Below are 23,726 nucleotides of genomic sequence, written 5' to 3'. Positions count from 1 at the left end.
CCTGGGGCTGAATACCCAAATTAAGAGTCCCTCAGCCTTTGAGTGCCTGGTGGCCAGGGGCTGAGAAAAGAATGGAAAGTAGACCTACTATTTTGTTCAAGGTTTTTGCCTAAGGGTACAGTTTTCCCTTATCTGTTGTTCAGCCTGATGTCTCAAGCCACAGTAGGCATTTGGCTTCTACATGTGATTTATTTGGATTAACTTTTCATTCTGCCATCTGTTAGCCTATAAACAGAACACTTTTCTCAGTAATCTTATCCTGTCCCTGGGATTTCTCTTTTTCAGACACAACCAAAAGATCAGTCACCACAATAAGGAGGGAAGTGAACAGAGCTGTAAGTAGTCGTGACTTACCTTATCTCTTTCACCTCTTTTCTTCTCCTAGGTTAAATTAAGAAATAAGCCCTGTTCTCGGAATGCACAAAAGGGCAATGGAATAGTTTCAGCCTGCACAGAATCTTCCTGTTCAGTGGCATTTCTGCCCGTTGCTACTGTGACCTTAGGTTGTTCCACACCTCTCTTGGAGGAAAAAAAAAGTGTCTGCTGTGCAGCCACAGAATAGTTGTGTACTCTTTGGTCTGTCTCTATTACTAGGCATTACCGGGAATCTGCACAGGACATCAGGGCCCACATGCTTAGAAACATGTTTAACACTTAACAGCAAGGGAAGATACTCAAATCTGAACCGATCAACAACTCATGTTTTTGCAACCGTTGTTAAGTACATCGTTGGGGGCTGTGGGTCAAAGTTGGGAGAATAGAAGTCTCTTCATGAGGCTGACAGGCTTGGAGCTGGAATTTGTGGGAAAGGATATGATATGGAGGTCAGGAGAATTGGGGTTGCTAAAAATCATTCAGCCTGGTTGGATGAAATGCTTAGACCCTGGGGAAGTGGTGTTTTGGGGACCAGACCTGGGTCCTCTTGCACAACGGGTATTTCTAGCTTTCTTAGGAAAACCACCTTTCCTTTTGAAATCTGGGGATCACATGGTGTGATGCACGAGCTCATGAGTTTGCCAAAATCATAGGCAACTCATAGAAATTTGTAAATAACTTTGCTATCAGCTACTTGAAATATTCAGAACTGGTCATTTTAGAGTTCTGTTGAATGTGTCTGTAAAATTCCAGAGGCACCAACTGTGAAAACAACTCTAAAAAACCTTCAACACCAGGGTCAGTGCCTGGCAGCTCAGAAGTACAAAATATGACTGACAGGAATGACATTGGGCCCTGCTCCCTCCTACCACATCCCTGAAAGCCATTCGTGAAAACACATCCCATTACTGCAATACTCGTCCCTGGGCACAGAACAAGGAACAAAGGCAGTTTAGGTCTGGACTATACTTAAGGTCTAGTTGTGCTGAATTGCTCTGAATCAACAATGATATATTCTTAACTCAGAAAAGTTTCAGATTATTACTGGCAGTACTAACTGAAACATCTGTTCCTTGAGAAACAAAACTCCTATAGTCCGATAGACTGGGATACTTGGTCTACATGTGGGTTTCCATGGGAGAGACCTCAGTATTTGTGCTTCATGAGCTCTGAGTCTTTGTATAAGCGTCTCCTTCAACTGCTCAGCATAAGGAAGAAGAGAAAAAGGGTGTCTGCTGTAGAGCCACAGAGCAGTTGGTTTGAGAGCAGAGGTGGTAAGGTAAACTCAGATGCCGAGACGGCCAGGCAAGTATTGAAATGACAAAGAAGGGCACACTATAACCAGATAGGGGATGGTGACCAACTGGAGGGCATATTCCTGTGAATTTAGCACCAGGCTAACATTGTTGAAGAAGATGAAATCCAGATTTTTCTATAAAATGTCCTAGTTATTAAATGCTTGCTGGAAGTATTTCAAATATCAAACAAACCAAATAAAATATGTCCATAGGCTAATTGAACCTATGAGGGACCAGTTGCAACCTGTCCCCTAGAGAGAAAGTATTGTCAGAAAAGGGGTTAGAATCTGAGTAATGAAGGCAAAACCATGTATGTGAGGAATTGAGGGAGGCTCAAAGGCTTGCGGCCATTCTGCATGTCTCATCCTATGGCCTGCCACATGGCCTGAGTAGCACATGGTTAATAGAGGGACTTTCTTGGATTAACAGGGTATCACAGCCATTTTTAAACAATGCATCTCCTTATAAGCAGAAAAACCTCATACTCTTTTTTAAATGGTAGGTGAAATTCAAAGTAAAGTAAATATCTTGGTCAAAAGTCAAATTAAAGAAATTAGACTGGGGTGCCTGGATGGCTCAGTTGGTTAAGCATCCAACTTATGGTCTCAGCTCAATGTTGATCTCAGGGTGGTGAGTTCAAGCCCTGCATTGGGCCCCATTCTGGGGGTGAAACCTACTTGAAAAACAAAAAACAACAAAAAGAGGAAAGATGGGAGGGAGGGAGGGAGGGAGGGAAGGAAGGAAGGAAGGAAGGAAGGAAGGGAGGGAGGGAGGGAGGGAGGGAGGGAGGGAGGGAGGCTAATTCTCTTCTCTTTCCCCCCAACCAGTAACATATATTCGTCCATTGTGCCTTCTAACCTGGGGAGGGAGAGTAAAGGAGGTGAAAGAATGATGCTTCTCTTCTCTCTTCCTCACCCCTCCCTGGCACTTAAATATGTGGTGTGATGTAAAGAGGTCAGGACCATTTAGATATACATCAAAGAGGGCTCACACAGGAATGTTCCTGGTACTTTTATTTACAATAGCAACAAATCAGAAATACAGGTGAATAGGAAATATAAACAACTAAAATGAAAGCACAAAAAATAGATGTATTTTTGAGATGGATAAATCTGAAAAATATAATTTGGGGAGAAAAGATACACAGCAGAAAGATAGAGACAATGTGTGGGCAATTATAGAGTTTAAAAACTGCAAACAACCTCTATGTAGTGTTTATGGAAACAGTCATGTGAAGTAAAAGTACAAAAACAACCAAATTTAACCTCTTAAACCGGGTGGTAGGGATGCCGATGGTGACGATATTATTCTCCTAGTTTGTTGTATGCCTGAAATGTTAATTTTTATAAAGAAGAGGTCATGACTAAAATTCAAGAGATTTAGACTCCAGTTTTTCTGTGAGCTACACAATCTAAGGTAAGATCCACCAAGGGGCACTTGAATATTCTCCAGAGAAACAGAACCACAGAACCACTAGGACACTGGCAAGTATGAAATCTATAGGGCAGGCTTGGGGGCTGGAAGAAGTTCGGGTAGGAGTTGAAATTAGGAATCCAAAATCTGTAGAGTAGGCCAGTAGGCTGGGAACTCAGGTGAGATATCTATACTACAGTCTGAGGCAGAATTCCTTCTTCTCTGGGAAACCTCATTTGTTGCTCTTCAACTGATTGAATGAGACCCACCCACATTCTGAGAAGGCAATATGCTTTATTTTTTTTAATTAAAAATTTTTTTTTAACATTTATTCACGTTTGAGAGAGACAGAGACAGAGCATGAATGGGGGAGGGGCAGAGAGAGAGGGAGACACAGAATATGAAACACGCTCCAGGCTCTGAGCTGTCAGCACAGAGCCTGATGTGGGGCTTAAACTCACAAACAGTGAGAACATGACCTGAGCTGAAGCCAGACGCTTAACTGACTGAGCCACCCAGACACCCTGAAATTTGCTTTATTTAAAGTCAACTGATGACAAGCATTCATCACATCTACAAAACGTCTTTCCAGCAACATCTAGACTAACATTTGATCAAACAACAGGGTACGATAGTTTAACCAAATGGACACAGAAAACTAACCATCACATGCACTACCACAGGAGAGAGGCAGTCTTGGCTGGAGTAAATGAATTTGTCAGACCTTCCTGAGCCTCAAAAAATAGAAGTATGTGACTATTCTCTGGTCACAGAGTTGTCCTAGAGGCCAGGGCTCTGTCTAAAACCTGTTCATCCATGAACCTGCCACCCCGGTGCCTGCAGACTCACTATTTAGGGTTTTCTATTTATTTCACAGGGCTGTTTCTCCTCAGCTCACTGCCTCTTTCAACAAAAAAAGGACATGTGTGGTATCAGAATTCTGCACTTTATGTGTTTTGAAATAATGAATAGTTGAGTAAATCAGGAAGGGGAAAAACAGCCCTGTCACCAAAAGTGCTTGATAAAATTAAACTGAAGGGTTTGGAAATGACTTGTCTGTCTTACTATCCATTTGTCTGTGCTTCTTATAGTTTATTCTGCAATAAATATAAAAATTGACTGATTTTGACCTAATTTGTCTTACTACTAAACGATGAATCTTGCTTAATTTTAATTGTGTTGGCCAGCTCAAAAATAAATAACTAATACAACTTTTACAACTAAAAAAATTTTTTTTAATGTTTAATTTTATTTCGAGAGACAGAGAGAGACAGAGCATGAGCAGGGGAGGGGCAGAGAGAGAGACACACACAGAATACGAAGCAGGTTCCAGGCTCCGAGCTGTCAGCATAGAGCCTGATGTGGGGCTCGAACCCACGAACTGTGAGATCATGACCTGAGCCTAAGTCAGATGCTCAACCGATTGAGCCACCCGGGCACCCCTAGAACTTTTTAAAAATTACATATTTTTTTCTGAGCAAAAATGAAAAAAAAAATCCATTGCACACAGATTACCGTGGTTAATATTTAATAGTGCTTTAATTTCTAATGTTTTTCTGTATTTAAATTTTATGAAATTAAATTATAGTATGTATAGCTTGATATAGTTTTCTGTAACTTAATTTTATGTCATTAGTGTTACCCATGTGCTAAAAATATAATTAATGGCTTTGATATTTTATTGTATATATGGACTAGGACTTATCTAATTCTCTATTGCTCTACCTTTAGTATCTACCTCAGAGTTGTTTTATGTCTTTGTTATTTAAATATTGTCACAATTAGGGGCACCTGGGTGGCTCAGTAAGTTGGGCGTCTGACCCTTGATTTTAGTTCCAGTCATGATCTCATGGTTCATGAGTTCGAGCCTTGTGTGGGGCTCTGTGCTGCTTGGGATTCTCTCTCTCTCCCTCTCTCCCCTCCCCTACTCTCTCTCTTTGTTTCTCAAAACAAACAAGCTTACAATAAATAAATAAGTAAATAAATAAATAAATATCATCACAATGAATAATCTTATACACAGATCTTCATCTGCAGCTCCGATTATTACCATAAGGTAAAATCTAAGATGTAAAATTACTGGAGTAAAGCTATAGACATTTTTAAGACTCTCAAAATATATCGCTGAATTGCCCTCTAAAAGGGTGTACCAACTTATACTAGCAATATATGAAAGATGTAGTTTCATCATTGCGTTTGTTCCAATGCTGGGTATTATCGTTTTTAAATTTTGCTAATTTAGAAATTGAAAACTGTACGTCATCATTACTTTAATTTGCATTTTCAAGTTATTAGTGAGATAAAACATTTGCACAAATTTACAGGTTTTATCTTCTTTTGGGAACTGCCTATGTATCTTTTGTTCATCTTTTTAGTTATGTCTTCACTTACAGTTAATAGTAACCCATTACCTGCTATATATTTTATAAACTTGCCCTTGATTTGTCACTTACTGCTAAGCTGCTTCTTCTTATCTGAAGAAAACAGTATTGGGTATAGTAAAATTGGGCTCACAGGACCAGGTCATAAACATAAATGTCCTATATGTCACATATTTATCAAAAGGAAATAAATGTATTAATTATAACAGTTATGCTAGATAAAAAGCTTACAGGCAATAGGATCCACAGTTCCCAGAGGACCAAGTTATACATCTCTAAGAAGCAGGTGCAGTGCCTTCTTCCTTTAAGAGCCCATCCCATCCTGGGATGCATTGTACTTTCAGTAGGCACCTATGAAATGCTGGCCAACCAACGTTAACATTCTATTATCCACTAACATATATCAACTCCTTTTTAAGGATTAGGTGAACTGTAGCCAGGGGGCCAAATTGCCTCCTGTTTTTGTAAGCAAAATACTATTGAAGCACAGCCGTGCTCACTGTTTCCGTATCATTCCCAGTGTTCACACCCTTGCCCCCCGCCTCTGATGGCAGAGTTGAGTAACTGTCTCAAAGCCTATATTGCCCATAAAGTCTAAATACTTTACAACCTGGCCCTACAGAAAATGTTTGGTGCCCCAGAAGTTCTCCATGGCTCTGTGCCTTCTCTCACAGTGAATGTACTTGGTCTTGTGCTAAATACTCTAACACTACCCCCAACTCCTATCTCAGCTCCATAAAGTCTGAGGACAGAGCCCCTCTGGGAAGAGCTTGGTCCAGCCAGCTCAGAGCTCTCGATCTCCCACCTCTATCTTCTGCCATCCCAGCTCTGCCTCACCTCCAAACCACCCACGTGGGGACAGTCAAGTTCTAGGCTGTCCAGGAGTCATCCTGACCCTCCTGTTCTTAGTCACATCACCTCGGTAGCTAGAGTCCCGGGACTTGCCCTGAGCATATTTGTCACACATAGTTCTCACAAGACTTTGATACAGATAAACAGTCTCCCTTCCCACTTAAGAAGGGATGGGCTTGGTGGTTTTGCTTCACTGACCAGAGATTGAAGTGAGACCTGATTAATGTGAGAATGCCCAGCAGGGCTCAGAAGCTCAGGCATCAGCTGTACAGGGCTTGATTTTCCACTCCATAGCTCTGCCTTGAACTTTCTAGGCAACTCTGGGAAAGGTGTTGCCTATTCTTATTCTTGTGGAAATCCAGACTTCTCAGCCTTCCCAGATGGGCTTTCAAGGCCTTAACTTTATTACAGGATCAAAAGACTCAGATCAAACTAAATGTGGCCAAAGAGCTCATTACCATCCTTCTCCATGGTGGATGTGGTGGTCATTAGTGTTATTTCACATATTTCCTGGATCTCTTGCTTTTGTGTGATGTAATAGGATTGCACTTCTCTGCACTTAATTTGTAGTTAGGTGTGGTCATGTGATTTGTTTTGATCAACTAAATATAAGCTTAAGTGATGTGTGACTTCTGGGTAGAAGATGTAAGGCCTAGCTTGTGCTTTGCTGTATTCTTTTTCCATCTGGTGTGGCAACTAGCAACATTTGGGGTAGTGTTGCTACATCAGCATGGGTCTCTGAGTAACTACAAATAATGGTCAGCCCCTTGCTGACCCTCAGTGGACAGGGAAGCTTTGTTTACTATTTGATTTAAATAATAGAGATTTGGGGGTTGTTTGTTACTGCAGCATAATCAAGTCTATCCTGACTGATTCAACAGGGAAATCCTGGAACCTCAACTCAATACACTATATATTGTCGCTTACAGTTCTGCTTCTCAGGAGTGATAATATGGGGAAAGGCTTTCTATATAACAAAAAGAAAAGAACAGTAAGATATAAAAATATACTTACTATATCATTAATGCTTTATTTAAAAAATGTTTTTAATATACCGTCACACCCCTTTCTCCCAAACCAGTGAAGAAAAATATTTAAATGCCCATAAGCATTATATTCTGGAAACTTGTATTGTTTTCTTCTTTTATATTTTCTGAGTTTTCTTTGTACTTGAATACATTTTAAAATGTTCCAATGTTGGGGCACCTGGGTGGTTCAGTCGGTTAGGTGTCCGACTCTTGACTTTGGCTCAGGTCATGATCTCGTGGTCGTGGGATCAAGCCCTGCATTGGGCTCTGCCTTCAGCACAGAGCCTGCTTGGGATTCTCTCTCTCCATCTCTTTCTGCCCCTCTCCTGCTCACGGGCACGTGCTTTCTCTCTTACTCTCTCTCTCAAAATAAATAGACATTAAAATAAGAAAAATAAAAAAGTAAAATGTCCCCATGTATCACTTTTAAGTACCCAGGGGTGCTTGTTAGATGAAGGATGATCTCTGTCTCTATCCTCACCTCTCACCGTATGTATCACCTCTTTGTATCCTATATAACAAATGCATATACAGAGCTCTCCATGGGGTCCTTGTCAACTTTAGGGAGAGGAATGCTATACCCTGTTTCAAGGACACATACCAATGTCTTAGTTGATTTTCAGAGCTTCTTAACCTAGTGAGCCTACAAGGAGTGGATCCATACTCCAAGGATGTAAGAGATCAGGTTTGGGACCATGGCTTCTTGATCTCGTGCAGGCCACCGAGCTATCAACCAGAATAGCTTCAGGAGTGGATTCTGATCCCATAGATCTATATCATGTTTCCTTTTTAAAAAAAGTTATCCTAGTCATCATGACATGGTTTGTTAGAGATTACAAACCATGTAACCTGACTTCCTCATTTTACAAATGGCAAGATTTGGACTAAGGGATGTTACATAACTTTCTTGAGTGAAATAATAACAGAAAAATAAAAGGTCTTGTGATTCCCAGTATAGTGCTACTCGTTAATTCATTCACTCTGAAATATGCACTGTCTATTTGCAAGACTCTGTCAGGTAGGCTGTGAGGAAGTCGTGAGGGTGAATGAGGCACAACGTTAGTATTCCAAGATTCTTACAATCAAGAGTTGGAGATAAGGTACTCAAAACACTGTTTTCATTGGTATAATTTGGGCTAAAATGAAAAGAGCCCAGATTTCTGTATACCCCCTAGCAGTTGATCAAATCTGTGTTTGTTTTGTTTTGTCTGAGTCTCTTGTCTTCCCCTTAGGAACTTCCACCTAAGAACTGACCATAGCCTCCACAGGCCGCCATGGTGCAGGTGCCTTCTCTGTGCAGTGGTTTCCAGTCTTTTCTTTCTTTTCTTCCCATGATAACCCTTTCATAAAGGAAACATTAGACAGAACACCTGTACATACTGAGTGGGGAAACTTGAGTCCTCCTCCTCTGGGTCTCCTTTACTGTCACTACTATGCACACACTTCTGTCGTGAATGCATGGGGCTTTTTCCCCACCCGGAAGTTCTCTGGGATACCAGCTTGGTATCCTACGATTTAACTCAAGTCTGACCCTATGTCACTGGGGATGGCATGAGATCCCACCCGTTAAGGGCTCAGTCCCACAAGACTGCCCTCCCCACCCTCCACCCCCCACTTCAGATGCCAATGGCCAGCCCAGGCTGTCACCTCTGCTTCTGACCAATCAGCTATAAATAATCTGAGGTTCCCACCATCCCCTCCTCGGGTTTGGTGAATTTGATAGAGCGCTTCCCAGAAGCAAGGAAAACAGTTTACTTACTGTTTATTAAGTTACAATAATGGGTTATAAACAATACAGTGAACATCTGATAGAAGAAATGCATATGGCAAGATATGTGGGGGCGTCCACACTCTGTGTGTGTGCCACTCTCCCAGTACCAACTTGTGCTCCACAACAGAGAAGCCCCTGGAAGCCCTACTTCAGGGATTTTTATGGAGGCTTTATCACATAGGCATGACCAATCATTAACTCCATCTTTAGCCCTTCTCCCCTCTCTGGAGAATGGGGTTGGGGTGAGGGGTGGGACTGAAAATTCCAAGCCTCTCACCATAGCTTAGTCTTCTTGGTGACCTGTCCCATCCAGGAGCTCATCAAGATTCACTTCATTACAACAAAAGACACTGCTGTCATCCAGGAAATTTCAAGGGATTTAGGAACTCTGTCAGGAAGTGAAGTCAAAGACCGAATATTACGACAAAGATGTTCCCAATGCTCTTATCACTTAGAAAATTACAAGTGCTTTAGGAGTTCTGTGCCAGGAGCCCCGGGCAGAGACCGGTATATATATAAATATATTTTTCAATTATCTCGCAAAAGCATGTTAAAACAGTGGTGAAACCAGACTGAGGGGTATATACACCCTGCCTTAGGTCCCTGCAAAGGCCTCTAAGGTACATTGTGCTTCTCGGAACATATTTGGAAAATCATGAAGCGCTCAAACTATCACTTTATCCCAAAGCCCACCTTATGTACCTATCCTCAGAATCCCCAGAAATGCCCGCCCCACATCCAGCTTCCTTCCATGTAGAGCGGAGCTGTTCCAAGGAGGCGGGTGGGGGCTGAAAGAGGAGAAGAGAAAGTAACCTCCTCACTCACCTGGTTTGTGACGGTTTTAAGAAAAATGTTTATTTATTTACTTATTTATTTATTTATTTATTTATTTATTTATTTATTTATTTATTTTTGAGAGAAAGAGAGAGTGCAAGCAGAGGAGTGGCAGAGAGAGAGGGAGAGAGAGTCTCAAGTAGGCTCCATACTGTCAGCACAGAGCCGGCTGTGAGGCTTGAACTCATGAACCATGAGATCATGACCTGGGCAAAATCCAGAGTCAGACGCTTAACTGACTGAGCCCCCCAGGTGCCCCTGGGCTTGTGAGTTTTTAATTGTGTGAGAAGTCTGTGTATTTTGTATTTTAGTTCCCTATGGCTTTACAAGAAGTACAAAAAATACATGAAAATTCAGAGATGGAGAAAGTATCACTTTAGGCTGGGGACAATCAGGGAAGAGGGAAGGCTTCATGGAGGAGGTGACATTTGCACCAGGCAAACATGCGAATAACAGACTATTCTAGATAGAGGGGACACAGGGGGAAGGGCAGAGGCAGGGGGACATCACATCTGTAGGAAAAGGCGTGTGATCCCAGCCTGGAAAAAGCTAGGTGTGAAGCCAGAGGGAAGCTGGTCGGGGGCCCTGCTGTGAGCCAGGAATTCCAGGCAAAGGAGGTTAGATGTTGCTCCTTAGGCATGCATGCCTCAGGTCTCAGCAGGAAACAGAGGCCACACTCAGAAGGGGTGACTGAGGCAAGCTTACTAGCTGCAAAGGCAGGAAGGGGGCGGTGGGGAGGTTGAGCGACCTGAAACTGGCAAGAGCAGGGGAGAGCTGAGCACCCCTAGGCCTAGAGGGGACGGGGGAAGGCATAGTTAAATTTTTTTTTAATGTTTATTTATTTTTGACAGAGAGAGAGAGAGAGAGAGGCAGACAGAGCATGAGCGGAGGAGGGGCAGAGAGAGAGGGAGACACAGAATCCAAAGCAGGCTCCAGGCTCCGAGCTGTCAGCACGGAGCCTGACGTGGGGTTCGAACTCACAGACCGCGAGATCATGACCTGAGCTGAAGTCGGACGCTCAACCGACTGAGCCACCCAGGCGCCCCAGGGGAAGGCATAGTTACCAGAATGCTGGTGAGAACAGCAATAGGAGAAGGCCACCTGCAAGGCTTTGCATGGCATCAGCTGGGCTCCCCCGTGCATTTGTGGTCAGTTGACAGATTGTTTGGGGGATGCTGGTCTTAGGTGGCCTCATTCATATGTCTCGGAGTTGCCGCTGGCAGTCGGTTGGGCCGTGTGTCTTCAGCAGGTTTGTCTGTGCTCTTTTCAACACAGAAGTGGGTCCAAAAAGAGCAAAGAGAAGGCAGACCCTGCCATGCATGTGTTTTTCAGGTTTCCGTCCACATCTCATTGACCAAAGCAAATCAGAGCTAGGCCAGATGCGCCTGCAGCCTGTGTGGGAGGTTGCTGAAGCGCATCCCAACCTCACTATGCTACTCGTTACAGCCTTCTTTATCCCCTAGTCTGAGGGAAAGCATGGCATGCAAGCCGGCGGGAAAGAGAGCCCAGTGAGCAGTCCAAGGTCACCCTCCGGTGACCTGAGCAGGGTAGAGCAGGGTGGAGAATGCGTCTGCAGGAGCCAACAGACATATCTGGCTCCGTGGGGAGCTACAAAAGGCTTTGAACGGGGAGCCCCGCCAACCGTGCTCCAGTGTCACTGGGCTGACTGCAGGCCTGAGAACAGAGCGGAGAGGCCTCTTGCAACAGGTCTGGAGAGAGAGGCTGAAGACGTGGACGAGGACCATGGTGCAGGGGGGAAGCACAAAGGTCTTGACCTCTGCTGCCTCCAGATAGATGAGCTCTTCCCCCACGGCCGTTTCTCACTCCAGTCTGTTTTTGAGAGGTTATCTCTTCTCTAATCAGCAAAGTGATTTTCCTATTTGTGGACTTGTCTCCCCAGATTTGAACCTGTGTTTTCAGGAGCTGGGGTGACCGGATGGGACGTCCTCGAGAATGTTCTGGACTCTGAACAAGAATCCTCTGGCCTGCAGAGCTCGTTGTTTGCACTTGTCCAATGCCTTTGTGGCTCCAGCACTGAAGAGGAGACCGCCAAGAGAGCGGGCAGCGCCTGGCCATGGTGTGCTCAGAGCACGTCAGGCAGTCCGCCCTCCCCACATCCAGGCACCCACCCCTGCAGCCTGTGACCCTAAGCAAGCACTACTGCACTTTAGAAAATGACCGCCCCGGACCCGAGACCCCAGTGAGTGCTCTGCAGCTCGTTCTTGCTGCCAGACTCAACACAAAGGGAGTTTCCCCCCTAAGTTTCCAAAGTGATTTCCAGAAGCGGAGATGAATGGAAAGTTTCAGTTATAGGAAAGGACGAATTGCCAATAGAGTTATTTTCTCCACTGTTTCCTCTGGGTATACTGGAAAAGCCTTTTGAGACCATTAGAGTTTACACACAGTCAAGCCATAATTGACAAGTTATGTGGCTTACTGGAATCTTGACATCTGAGTTGTTTAATTAACAGAAAGCATTTAAGTACACAGTGGGCGGCTACAAATCGTGGAGAAAAGCTGTTGAGTATTTTGTGAGGTCTGAATCACAAAGCATTTTTTTTAACCTGCAATGGCACCATGTTGGATGATTTTGTTTTAAACTACATCTTTAAAAAGTTCTGTTTTCTTAACCTCAGAAACCAATGGCATACATAGAAAAATTTAGCACGCTAGTATGCTGTACCTGCAAAGATTTCAGATGGGCATCCATAATGGTCAAAGTCCCAAACTAGGGCTCCTTTCCCGGCCCTCTCTGTGACTTTAAACTTAACCTTTCAGTGACTCGGTTCCATGTCTGTGACACAGTGACACTCACTAGTCAAGGCCTTTGATGGTTGGCACTTTAGAAACGCCGTGGAACCCCTTCCGTGCGTGTCAAGGGTAACAGCACGCAGCAACAGCAGGTTAACCATGTGAAATTTGGTCTGTGTACTGGGGCCATGGAGTTCAGGGCACCTGCTGATCTATGAACTATCCAAATGTGTACATTATCTAGAGCCAAGTCTTAGGTTAGCAGCTTATCTTTCTCAGTTTTGAATCATGAGGATTTGAGCACATGATACATCTTCTCCTTAGACTCTAAGCTCCTGGAGGGCAAGGAGGGAGGAGGGGTTTGTCAGTCCTGCAGCCTGTTGCTTGGAATAGATGCCTCATGCATGTTTGGCTCTGAGACTCATCGTAATATTGAAGAAAATGGCGACTCGTGACATCCTTACTTTTTATGACATTAATAGGATTGGCTAAAAGTATGTAAAGGCAATCCTTGAAACAAAAGAGCCGAATGAACACTAAGTCTTTAAAAAAAAAAAAAAAGTACCTTTTACAAAGGGAGCAAAAATAGTATTCGGGAGAGTTTGAGGAACTGAGAAATGCCAGACAAGCAAAAACCACCTATGATCTCATCATCTCAGCACAAGTATTTTCATTTTTGCTGTTTGCATTTGGTCCTTGTCCAGACATGTATGCGATCTCAGCTAGCATTGTAATTTTCCATCCTTTTTTCAAATTTGTCATTGTACCACAAGCTTACACCCTATATTGTTGATTAGTCCTCCTAATGATCACTTTTAATGGGTGCTTGAGTCACAGATCACAATGAGATGTGATTAGGCACAAACTCTGTTCATCACCTGACCACTGTAAGCCTCTCCTTTGACTAGTGGACCACAGGTGACATTTGGGGTTCCTAAGGACTGGTGTCATTTCAGAGCAGCGTTCAGGAATCCCTGAAAAGCCTGGGTATTTCCATTTCCCCCAGTGCACAGACACCTTCAGGAATGACTTGAAGTCCCCTTGGGGATAGCTTGAAAGAAGATCTACAGTACCCATGGCATTGTCGCGGGGTCCTTTCTAAGAATTTGGGGAAGAAGCTGTGATTCTCAGTTGTGAAAACTCAAGCCAGGTTTCTATTCTATAGATCAAGCCATGCTTTGGTAGGCCGGACAACTACTTAATTCTTAGAGCCAGCCACTACTAAAGATTTGCTGTAAGTAAAAAAATCCGATTGCTCTTCTGGGATCTTATCATCTCATTGAAGTCAGGAAGCCCATATCCGTGGCAGCATTTCCTATCATCATCTTTGTCCTACAGAAAACAGCCGTCTGGTGGCACCCAAGGTTGTGGGGCTCCCTCACTAATGCATTTCTCAGTGCTTTAGTGAAGGGAATATCCCTTGGGCCCTTTCAAGGGGAGGAAAGATGCACAGGTTACACATGACAAATTGCCCCATTATTCCATAGAAATTCTATCAACTTGCATCATTGTTGTCCACAGGGGTCAGCCAACCAACTGAGTAAACAGACCACTTCCAGCTGCTCAAACTAATACATTTGTCTCTGCTTGCTTTTCCTGTATAACAAAACTTAGGGCTTATGTTTATCATTTATGTATTTATGATTCTGTAGATTAGCAACTTAGGCTGGGCTCGGCTGGGGCAACTCATTTCTGCTTTCCACGGCATCAGCTGGGCTCCCTTGTGCATTTGTGGTCAGTTGACAGATTATTTGGAAGATGCTGGTCTTAGGTGGCCTCGTTCACATGACTTGGGAGTTGGTGCTGGCTGTCGGTTGGGCCGTGTGTCTTCAGCAGATTTGTCTGTGCTCTTTCAACATGGAAGCGAGTCCAAAAGGAGCAAAGAGAGGGCAGACCCCAGTGTGCAAGTGCTTTTTAGGTTTCCGTCTGTATCACACTTGCTAACGTCTCATTGGCCAAAAGCAAGTCAAATAGCGAAGCCAAAATCAATGTGGAAGGAATTACACGAGGGCCTGATACACAAAATGGCATGATTCCCTGGGGCTACTGCTGAAACAATCTACGGTAGCATTAAGTCCAAAAACCTATGGAAAGTGTATTATATCAGGGCTACCTAAGTTTGGCCCCAACCCAATGTTGTATTGTGTTCTCCTTGATCTGATACCCTTACAATCCATCTCTGCCTATATTGGGTCTGTTCTAGCATGAATTTAACAAAACCTTGTGATTCTTTTGGAGTAAAGCCTTTTCCTCCAGAGCCAGACTCTGCCCTTCTCTCCCTGAATATGCTGGGATCTGACTCTAGATAAAAGCCTGAAGGCCATGGGCATTGGGAGCAGTGGGGTTTTAAAAGATTAGGGATCCCCATGCAAAGGCAACTGCCTCAGACGTGCTTACTACGGGTTTTCAAGCAAAGGAAGGCTGGTATTATCAAATGGGAAATGAGAGGCTTCGTCCACTATCAAGGGAAGATCAGTGACACTTGGGGGGAGGGGGAGGTCCAGATTTTCAGCTTCATCCACGCCCACCCAAAGGTTCCTGTTCCTCATGTCAGAGTCGATTCCTTCTAAATGACCACCTCCACTCTCGCATATGAGACGTGGCCCATCTGTGAATGTTTCGTTTGGGTCTGCTTTTCTAAACATGTCTGTCCTATAACTATAAGGAATAAGAGATATTTTTAGAGCAGCCTTGGAAGCCCTCTGATTCCTTAGAGATGATTTGAGCTGAAAGCTTGTTGTTTATTTCCATCCTGCAAGCACCATGGTGCAGTCGGAAGCAGCCGGCTCACCTTGCATTCCTCGGAATCATCTTTACCAGCGTTAGGCAGCAGTTAATGTGTCTCCAAAACCCTGCCTCCTGCTGGCACTCCAACCCAGCGAGAATAGAGGACAATTTAATGAATCATAACGCCATTGCATGCCATAGATTACCCGCTCCCACTTTCCATTGGCAAAGAGTTCAGCTCTGAGTTCAAAGCAAATAAATCTCAGAATCTTGTTTTTGAGAGCCTGTTCCCTAAGATGATTCCCAGTATCAGGTCCTCTATCAGCCAGGGTCCAGGCAGGAAAGTGCAGTGGGTTTAATATTGGGAATTGGTAATAAAGATACAGGAAGACAGAAAGAGCACAAAGTAGATACCAAAGAAACCCAAATCTTGGAACTGCCAACAGCAGCTAACTTTCTGCTTTCCGCCACCACAGAAGTGACAAATGCAGGAACTGGAAACAGGAAGGAATTCTTTGCCTCTGATATTCCGGTCCCCTAGGGTTTCCCGTCTCTTGGAACTTCACAGGAAGCCAGCTGGCAGGGGAAGCTGGTGAGTGAGGTTTGCTGAATCCCTGCCCCAACCTGGCAGAACAGAATAGAGGAAGGTAGGCTTGGAACTGAGAACAGGAGGTAAACAACCATCCAGTTCCTGAATCAAAACTTATCTGGATAAATGGAGATACATTCCCTGAGAGAGGAAAATACAGAGACGATGGATTCCAGTTAGATTGTAGCACAAGGAGCTTTCTTAAACTTTGTGGCATTTGACCATGTAACAAGGGCCTATTATATATTTATTGATTAGTTGGACAAGAAAGTAGCAATTGGGAACCGCTCTGGCCACGAGCATAGGACAAAAATCAATCTATTTTTAAATGCATTTCATAGAACTTGTATCAGTTGCATCACTTGGTTTGAATTGAAAGAAAACCTGAAGGGGCGCCTGGGTGGCTCAGTCGGTTAAGCGTCTGACTTCAGCTCAGGTCATGATCTCGCGGTCCGTGAGTTCGAGCCCCGCATCGGGCTCTGTGCTGACAGCTCGGAGCCTGGAGCCTGCTCCAGATTCTGTGTCTCCCTCTCTCTGACCCTCCCCCGTTCATGCTCTGTCTCTCTCTGTCTCAAAAATAAATAAACATTAAAAAAAATTAAAAAAAAAAGAAAACCTGAAGCAAATGGGCTTAAATTAAAAACAAAACAAAACAAAAAACCCCAGAATGCATTGGCTTATACAACCAAGCAGCCAGAGGTGCAGGTGGGCACAGGGGTCTGATGATGCCAGCAGGATCCAGATTGTCTCCACCATCTCTTCCTCCGCTTCCTTTTTGCTGACTCCGTTGTCAAACACGACTCTGTATTCTCAACAGCAGGCTCTTCTTAGGGGAAATAACTCCAAGAACAAGTTTCCTGCTCAGTTCTGTTTGTCCTGTAAAAATAGAACTCCATGGTAAAACAGAACAGCTCAAGAAGTAGAGAGGAAGCAACTCATGCCAAGTATTAGGAGTTGCACACATCAAGCAGAAATATAATTGGCCTGAATATATATATATATATATATATATATATATATATATATATATATATATATATAATTTTTATTCAGGCTGCTGGTCAAATCAGGCAGCTTCCCAGTGTCTCAATTCCCCTTGCTTTAAAAGTCAGCAGATGAAACGCTCAACTTATAGGTAATTTAAAGTTTAAATCAAAACAAAACTTAAGGAGGCCTTTTCAGTCATAACATTGGCAAATGCTTTTTTTGTTTTTTGTTTTTTGGTTTTTTTTAAAGAGAGAGAGAGAGGGAAAGAGAGAGAGTGTTAAGCAGGCTCCTCACTGGGCCCCGATGCAGGGCTCAGTCTCACGCCCATGAAATCATGACCTGAGCTGAAATCAGGAGTCAGATCCTTAACCGCCTGAGCCACCCAGGTGCCCCAACAAATGCTTTTTAACCATAATACATATTGCTCCAAAATATGTTGTTAAATTGGTAGACTCATAAACTGTTAGTGGTCACGTATCAATATGATTTTTTTGGAGGGTGATTTGTCTATAGATTACAGGCCATACTGCATACCATTTATTCAAGTAAGTGTACTTTTATAAATCTATAAATCTGAAATAATCCAAAAGATAGAAAAAGCCGAAGACATGGAGACATTCACTGCCAATATAAATGTACAATTAAAAAAAAAAAAAAAAGCTTTGCCATAACATTGAATGAAAATCGCAAGATACAGGGGCACCTGGGTGGCTCAGTCGGTTAAAGCGGCTCCAGCTCAGGTCACAGCTCAGGTCACAATCGTGCAGTTCATGAGTTCGAGCTGCATCTGGCTCTGCGCTGACAGTGGAGAGCCTGCTTGAGATTCTGTCTCCCTCTCTCTCTGCCCCTGCCCCCTTGCTCTCTCTCTCTCTCTCAAAATAAACAAACTTTAAAAAAAAATTAAAAAGAAAATATCAAAGTACAAAACCCTATCCTCAGTTACTCAAGTTAAAAAAAGTGAGCTCAAAAACTATGCTTGGATATGTAGCAAGAACCATGTCAAGGTTTATACTTTCACCCAAAAATACCATTCCAAGGATTTTTCTAAAGGAAATCCATAGACTGAAGCAAAACGTGTTTTTATATTGAAAAAAATGTATTAATTACAGTATTATCTACATGGCCCCAAAGTGGAAATAACCTGTCATACAAAGTGGAAGTGAGTTAGTCATAGGAATTTTACTTGTTTTGCAGAATACTATCTATCATAAAATGACAGTTAAAAAGATTATATGGAAAAATAATTGTTATGATATAATTTTAAGCTGAAAAAATAATTTCAAAAAATGTATTAAGCACTTACCCAGCCTGAGCCCATCACTATGTCACTCGGTTTACGTCTGTTATCTCTTCATGCTTAACAATGTGATAGGTAGGAAGGGCGTTCTCCTCCTGGTTCACATGAGAAAATTGAGACAAATTTCCTAAATAATTTTCCCAAGTTCACACAGTCAGTAGAACCAGGACTCAAACCTAAGCTCACTAACATGACAGCCATTTCTCATTATCTAACATGCCAGACAAGCCCTGGACACTTAAGGATAATTAGTAAAGTAAAGAGAGAGAAAGAGAGAGAGAGACAAACTGCAACAATGATGTGGGTGGTCACAATAATGGTTTTCTTTCTATTGCAATGCCAAGTCCAAGTAGATAAATAAGTAACAAATAAATAAGAAAAAAAAGTGAGAATAGGGTGCCTGGGGGACTCAGTTGGGGAAGCGTCCAACTTCAGCTCAGGTCACGATCTCACGGGTCGTGGGTTCGAGCCCCACATCAGGCTCTGTGCTGACAGCTCGGAGCCTGGAGCCGGCTTCGGATTCTGTGTCTCCCTCTCTCTCTGCCCTTCCTTGCTCTCACTCTGTCTGTCTCTCTCTCTCTCAGAAAAATAAACATTAAAAACAAAATTAAAAAAAAAGTGCGAATAAAACAAAAAGCTGGAGAGAAGCATACCAAAATATTAATGGGGCTTTGTTGAAGTAGTGGACTTGTGTGTAATTTCCCTCTTTCCTCTATTTTATAAGATTTTTTTGGTAACGCACAGCACTGTTGCAAAGCATTATTTTACATGTTCACTTTGCGAGCACATGCACAAAAATTGGAAAAACAGAATATTAGCATTCATATTAATACATATACATATATTTGTATATATTCTGATACGGAAACCAGAGCTCTACAAAGCTTATTGATGACTGAAACACTTTAATATCCAGCAATAGCATAGCGGTGGTCCTTCTGACAGTGTAAGTGCTATTAGGAAATGAATGTCTGTCATTTCTTTCAGAAATTTTGAGTATTACTATGATTTCGCTTATATGTGGAATTCAAACAAAACAGAACAAATGAACAAACGGGACAAAACAGAAACAGACTCTTAGATGCAGAGAACAAACTGGTAACTCCCAGAGGGGAAGGGCGGGGAAAGCAAACTGAGTGAGGGGGAGTAAGGGGCATAAACTTCCAGTTATAAATAAGTCGCAGCATCACGGCATAGGGAATGTTGTCAATAATATTGTAATAACTTTGTGTGGTGGCACATGGTTGCTGATTACGGTGATCAGTTTCATAACGTGCATAAATATCAAATCACGATGTTGTACACCTCAAACTAATGAGTATTATGTATCAACTAGACGGTCTCTGCCAATGTGATGAGATTATGGTCAGTTTTTATTTTCTTTAGAGTCGTGAAAGATTTTAAAAAATACATTTAGGGGCACCCGGGTGGCTCCGTCGGTTGAGCGCCCGACTCTTGATTTCGGCTCAGGTCACAATCTTGCGGTTTGTGGGTTTGAGACCAGTGCCAGGCTCTGTCTCTGTCCCTCCCCTGCTTGCTCTCTAGCTCTCTCAAAATAAATAAAAATTAAAACAACACCCAACAGGGGCGCCTGGGTGGCTCAGTCGGTTAAGCGGCCGACTTCGGCTCAGGTCACGATCTCGCGGTCCGTGAGTTCGAGCCCCGCGTCGGGCTCTGGGCTGACAGCTCAGAGCCTGGAGCCTGTTTCAGATTCTGTGTCTCCCTCTCTCTGACCCTCCCCCGTTCATGCTCTGTCTCTCTCTGTCTCAAAAATAAATAAACGTTAAAAAAAATTAAAAAATAAAAATAAAAATAAATTAAAAATAAATTAAAAAAACACCCAACATCTTTAACCTGAAAAAAAAATAAACTCAGTTTTTTTAATTTAGATTTTAAAAAGATTTTTTAAAAATACTTCAAAAGTTTAGAATTTCAATGTCTAACTGCAAAATCCAAAGGCCCCACGAATGCCAAATATAATGGTATTTTTGGCAAAAATTTTATACGCACAGCCCACGTCTTTTCCCTTGTGTCATGTGCAAACTTTCACCTGTGTTTTAAAGAGACTCTAAACAGAAACTAAAAGGAAAGTTTACTAAGAGAAGGTGTGCAGGTTACCAGCATCCTGCCCTGCTTAATTAAGTGTCGGATCAGCCTTGCACACAGCACATGACTGGGCTGTGACCGTGCATGTGACACGAATGTGGCAGATGAGCCCCTCTCATCTCCTCCACATAGTCCTCCGGGGAGTTGACCTCAGAAACCACCCTCCTGAAGCAGGCAATTCAAGGGTGGGGAGCAAGCGGGGTCTTTCCAAAACACAAAAATTTTTTGAGTGTTCTAAAAACGAAGATAAGGAAAGCACAGGGGGGACTAGATGCTGGAATGTAACATGTGGAAGCTGTCTGGGGAAATGCCAGCCGACAGACTCCATCTATAACCGCCGCCTCCCCGCCCGCCCCCGCCCCCGCCCTGACAAGAGGCAAAATGAAAAGTTCAAGCCCAGGTTGGCAGAGCTCCACTTTTCTGAGTGTTCACCAGTGAGACCGGGGAGCCACTGGATCACCCCAACAGCATCCCCTCCCTTTCCGAGCTGTTTGGGGTAAGGCAGCTGGTCTAGTCGCTGGGATCTATCCGATTCTAGGCTGGGGCTAAGACCCCCAGTCAGCACTGTGGGAGATGTGAGGGCTACAAAGTCTTTATTAGATACCCTGCACTTTAAGGGATTTTTAGAGAGCTGGATAAATCCACACGGGAAACCACACATGGGGAAAGTTGTCGAAGAAGCAAGGCCACATACAGTTAAGTGTCTGATGAGAGGAAACAAACCATAAGACTCCCAGGAACTCAGGGTGGGTGGGGCCCCCTGTGGGAGGGAGAAGCAAAGGGAAGGACAAATGTCCTACTCCTGGAAGATTTTTAGTGATGGGTAGGGAGTAAGTAGAGCAGTAATGCGGGCAGGACTGATACTCAAAAACTTCACCAACCTACCCAGCAGTGGCACTGGCCAGTCAGAACCGACACTGGTCCAAAGGCTGGAGAAGCTTCGTGGAAGCTCCTTGCTGAGCCAAGAGTTACCCGTTTGGTTGCTAAGTGGGGGCAAAGGGAGGTTTCTGGAGGTCCTGGAGAAGCAGCAAGTCTCAGGAGATGGCCAGGATGGTGGCGGGGGGGGGGGCACTCCACCTGCTTGGGACAAGGACTATTTTCTATCTAGTTCTGTCCAAGACAAAGGTGCAACCATACCAGCATCTGCTGGAAATCAGCCCTGAACGAGGGCAGAAAGTACAAGCACATTTAAAACTTGCTTTTGCATATGGTATTTCATTGGATCTGCCTCTCTGTCAGTCTGTCTACCTGTCTAACTAGCCATCTGTCCATGTACTTATCTTTGTGTCTGTCTGTCTGTCCACGAGAGACCAAAACCATAGGCAAAGGAACAGAGACGGGTATGAAGGTGGCCCTCATTCATCATTCATTCAGTTCTTTGGTCATTCTTCTCACAAACTCCATGCTCCTGGGTGTTGACAGTGGGGCACTGAGCTGAGGAGTCAGTCTGTCCAGAGTTGGAATGGTCACATGGGAATGGGGCCTTGAGCAACAAGCCCCGCAGGTCAGAAACTGCAAGTGGCAACAAGAAGAAACAAATGACACGTAATCTGAGTATGGATCAGAGTCAGGTGTCAGGGAAAAAAGGACATCAGAAATTCAGTCCCAGTGTTTTGTCAGGAACTGATGGCCATCGGGCATGGCAGACAGGTTTAAGAAGGAAACGGGGGCACCTGCGTGGCTCGCTTGGCTGGGCACCTGGCTCTAAATTTCAGCTCAGCTCAGGATCTCAGGGTCATGAGACTGAACCCTGTCTGGCTCTGTGCTGAACAGGGAGCCTGCTTAAGATGCTCTCTCTCTCCCTCTGCCCTGTCCCTGGCTCTCTCTCTCTCTCTGTCTTTCTCTCTCTCTTTCTCTCCCTGCCAAATAAATAAATAAGAAAAGAGGAAACCAGTGAAGCCCAACCCACTGCACTCAACAGTAGTTACATCATCGTTTTCATTTCTGTGGCACGTTAAACCTTGCAGAGCATTGCCAAATGGCTAGCTGAGCGTTACTGACAACAAGTAAAGGAAATAGTGCCAACAGTCTCATTTTACTGATCAGGCAGATCAGGTTTAGAGAAGTAAAGTAACTTGCCCACTGTACCCATTTCTTTCTAAGTAGAGATACCAGTTTGGTAGCTGAAGGAGATGCTGTAAACACAGAATATCTTGATTTTTATCACAGCACATATGAAGAGCTGCATTTATATGTGTGTATACAATATGGTTGGGAGAAGAAGTCAGACTGACAAAGCATCTATTAAAAAATTGTCCTTTTTGTTTGTTTGTTTACTTCTCTTCTATCGGCGACTTGCATATGGACATAGAAGATGAACCTGTAATATCTGAAGACTAATAAAGCAGGGAGAATAGTTAGCTAGGTAAGTGAGAGTTTTCTAATTTAAAATCCCAGATTGGATCTACTGGGTGGCTCAGTCGGTTAAGCATCTGACTTTGGCTCAGGACATGACTTCCCAGCTCATGAGTTCGAGCTCCGAGTGGGGCTCTGTGCTGACAGCTTGGAGCGTGGAGCCTGCTTCAGATTCTGTGTCTCCCCCTCTCTCTGCCCCTCCCCTGCTCTCATTCTGTCTCTCTTTCAAAAGTAAGCATTAAAAAAATTAATAAAAATTTAAAAATTAAATAATTTAAGATTGACAGAGTCAAGACCAAGGAGATAGAGTGTAAAGTGTTTGCTTCTACCTGTGTGAACACCAAAAACAGAAGAAGCCTGGTTTGTCAGTAGTGAATATGAAAAAGTTGTAGGGACTTAATATAAAATGATGAGTGACATCATACTCGTAAACTACAAATCTGTCATAACTACAAATGCAGGCCAAATTGAAATCTAGTTGCTAAAAAGCTAAGAGCTTTAGCACATCTGATAGTAGGATATTGTTAGGAACTGGGAACAGATAGTTTTGCTGTAACTTGTACATCTGAACCAGCCTGCATCTAGAGTATTTTGTCCTATTCTAGGCCCTACTTATTAACTGGGACATTGATAAATGGGAATAGACCTGGAGTGAGGAACCCAGCTCCATTGGTGGAATTTCCTTTAGGTCTCAAAGCACTTTTACACTTTAAGAAGCTCCTTAGGAGCTACTGATTGACTCAACCAGGTCAATATATACTAAGCCTTGGGAGAAAGGGCCACTTTTAGGGAAGTCAGGTCCAGGACTATCCTTGGAAGATGCAGTCACAGGAAAACCAATGTAGATTAGGAATACCTAAAGGAGTTGGGTGTATTTCTCCCGGAGAAGAATTATTAAGGGAAGACGTGAACGCCACGTTCAATGGGTACAAGTTCCACTGAAGTAGAGTTTGGCTCAGAAC

At 43.4% G+C, this 23,726-nt stretch overlaps 1 protein-coding gene across 3 annotated transcripts in view; it reads left to right on the top strand.

The window, feature by feature from the left end:
- Positions 1 to 22,768, top strand: part of PDCD1LG2 (programmed cell death 1 ligand 2) — a 65,736-nt gene extending 42,968 nt beyond the window's left edge. For 2 of the 3 annotated variants that reach the window (XM_042964432.1, XM_042964433.1), the window contains exons 6-7: positions 286 to 335; positions 22,721 to 22,768. In XM_042964432.1, coding sequence (XP_042820366.1) covers positions 286 to 335; positions 22,721 to 22,735 — 65 coding nt within the window. In that variant the 3' untranslated portion in view covers positions 22,736 to 22,768. Of the gene's footprint in view, positions 1 to 285; positions 336 to 11,852; positions 16,469 to 22,720 lie in introns of those variants that run through there. The other variant, XM_007094150.3, reaches the window with a different exon arrangement.
- The last annotated feature ends 958 nt before the right edge of the window (positions 22,769 to 23,726 follow it).

This window comes from Panthera tigris, chromosome D4 (assembly GCF_018350195.1).
Source record: "Panthera tigris isolate Pti1 chromosome D4, P.tigris_Pti1_mat1.1, whole genome shotgun sequence".
Classification (NCBI taxonomy): Eukaryota; Metazoa; Chordata; class Mammalia; order Carnivora; family Felidae; genus Panthera; species Panthera tigris.
This window is presented reverse-complemented; position numbering and strand designations above follow the sequence as displayed.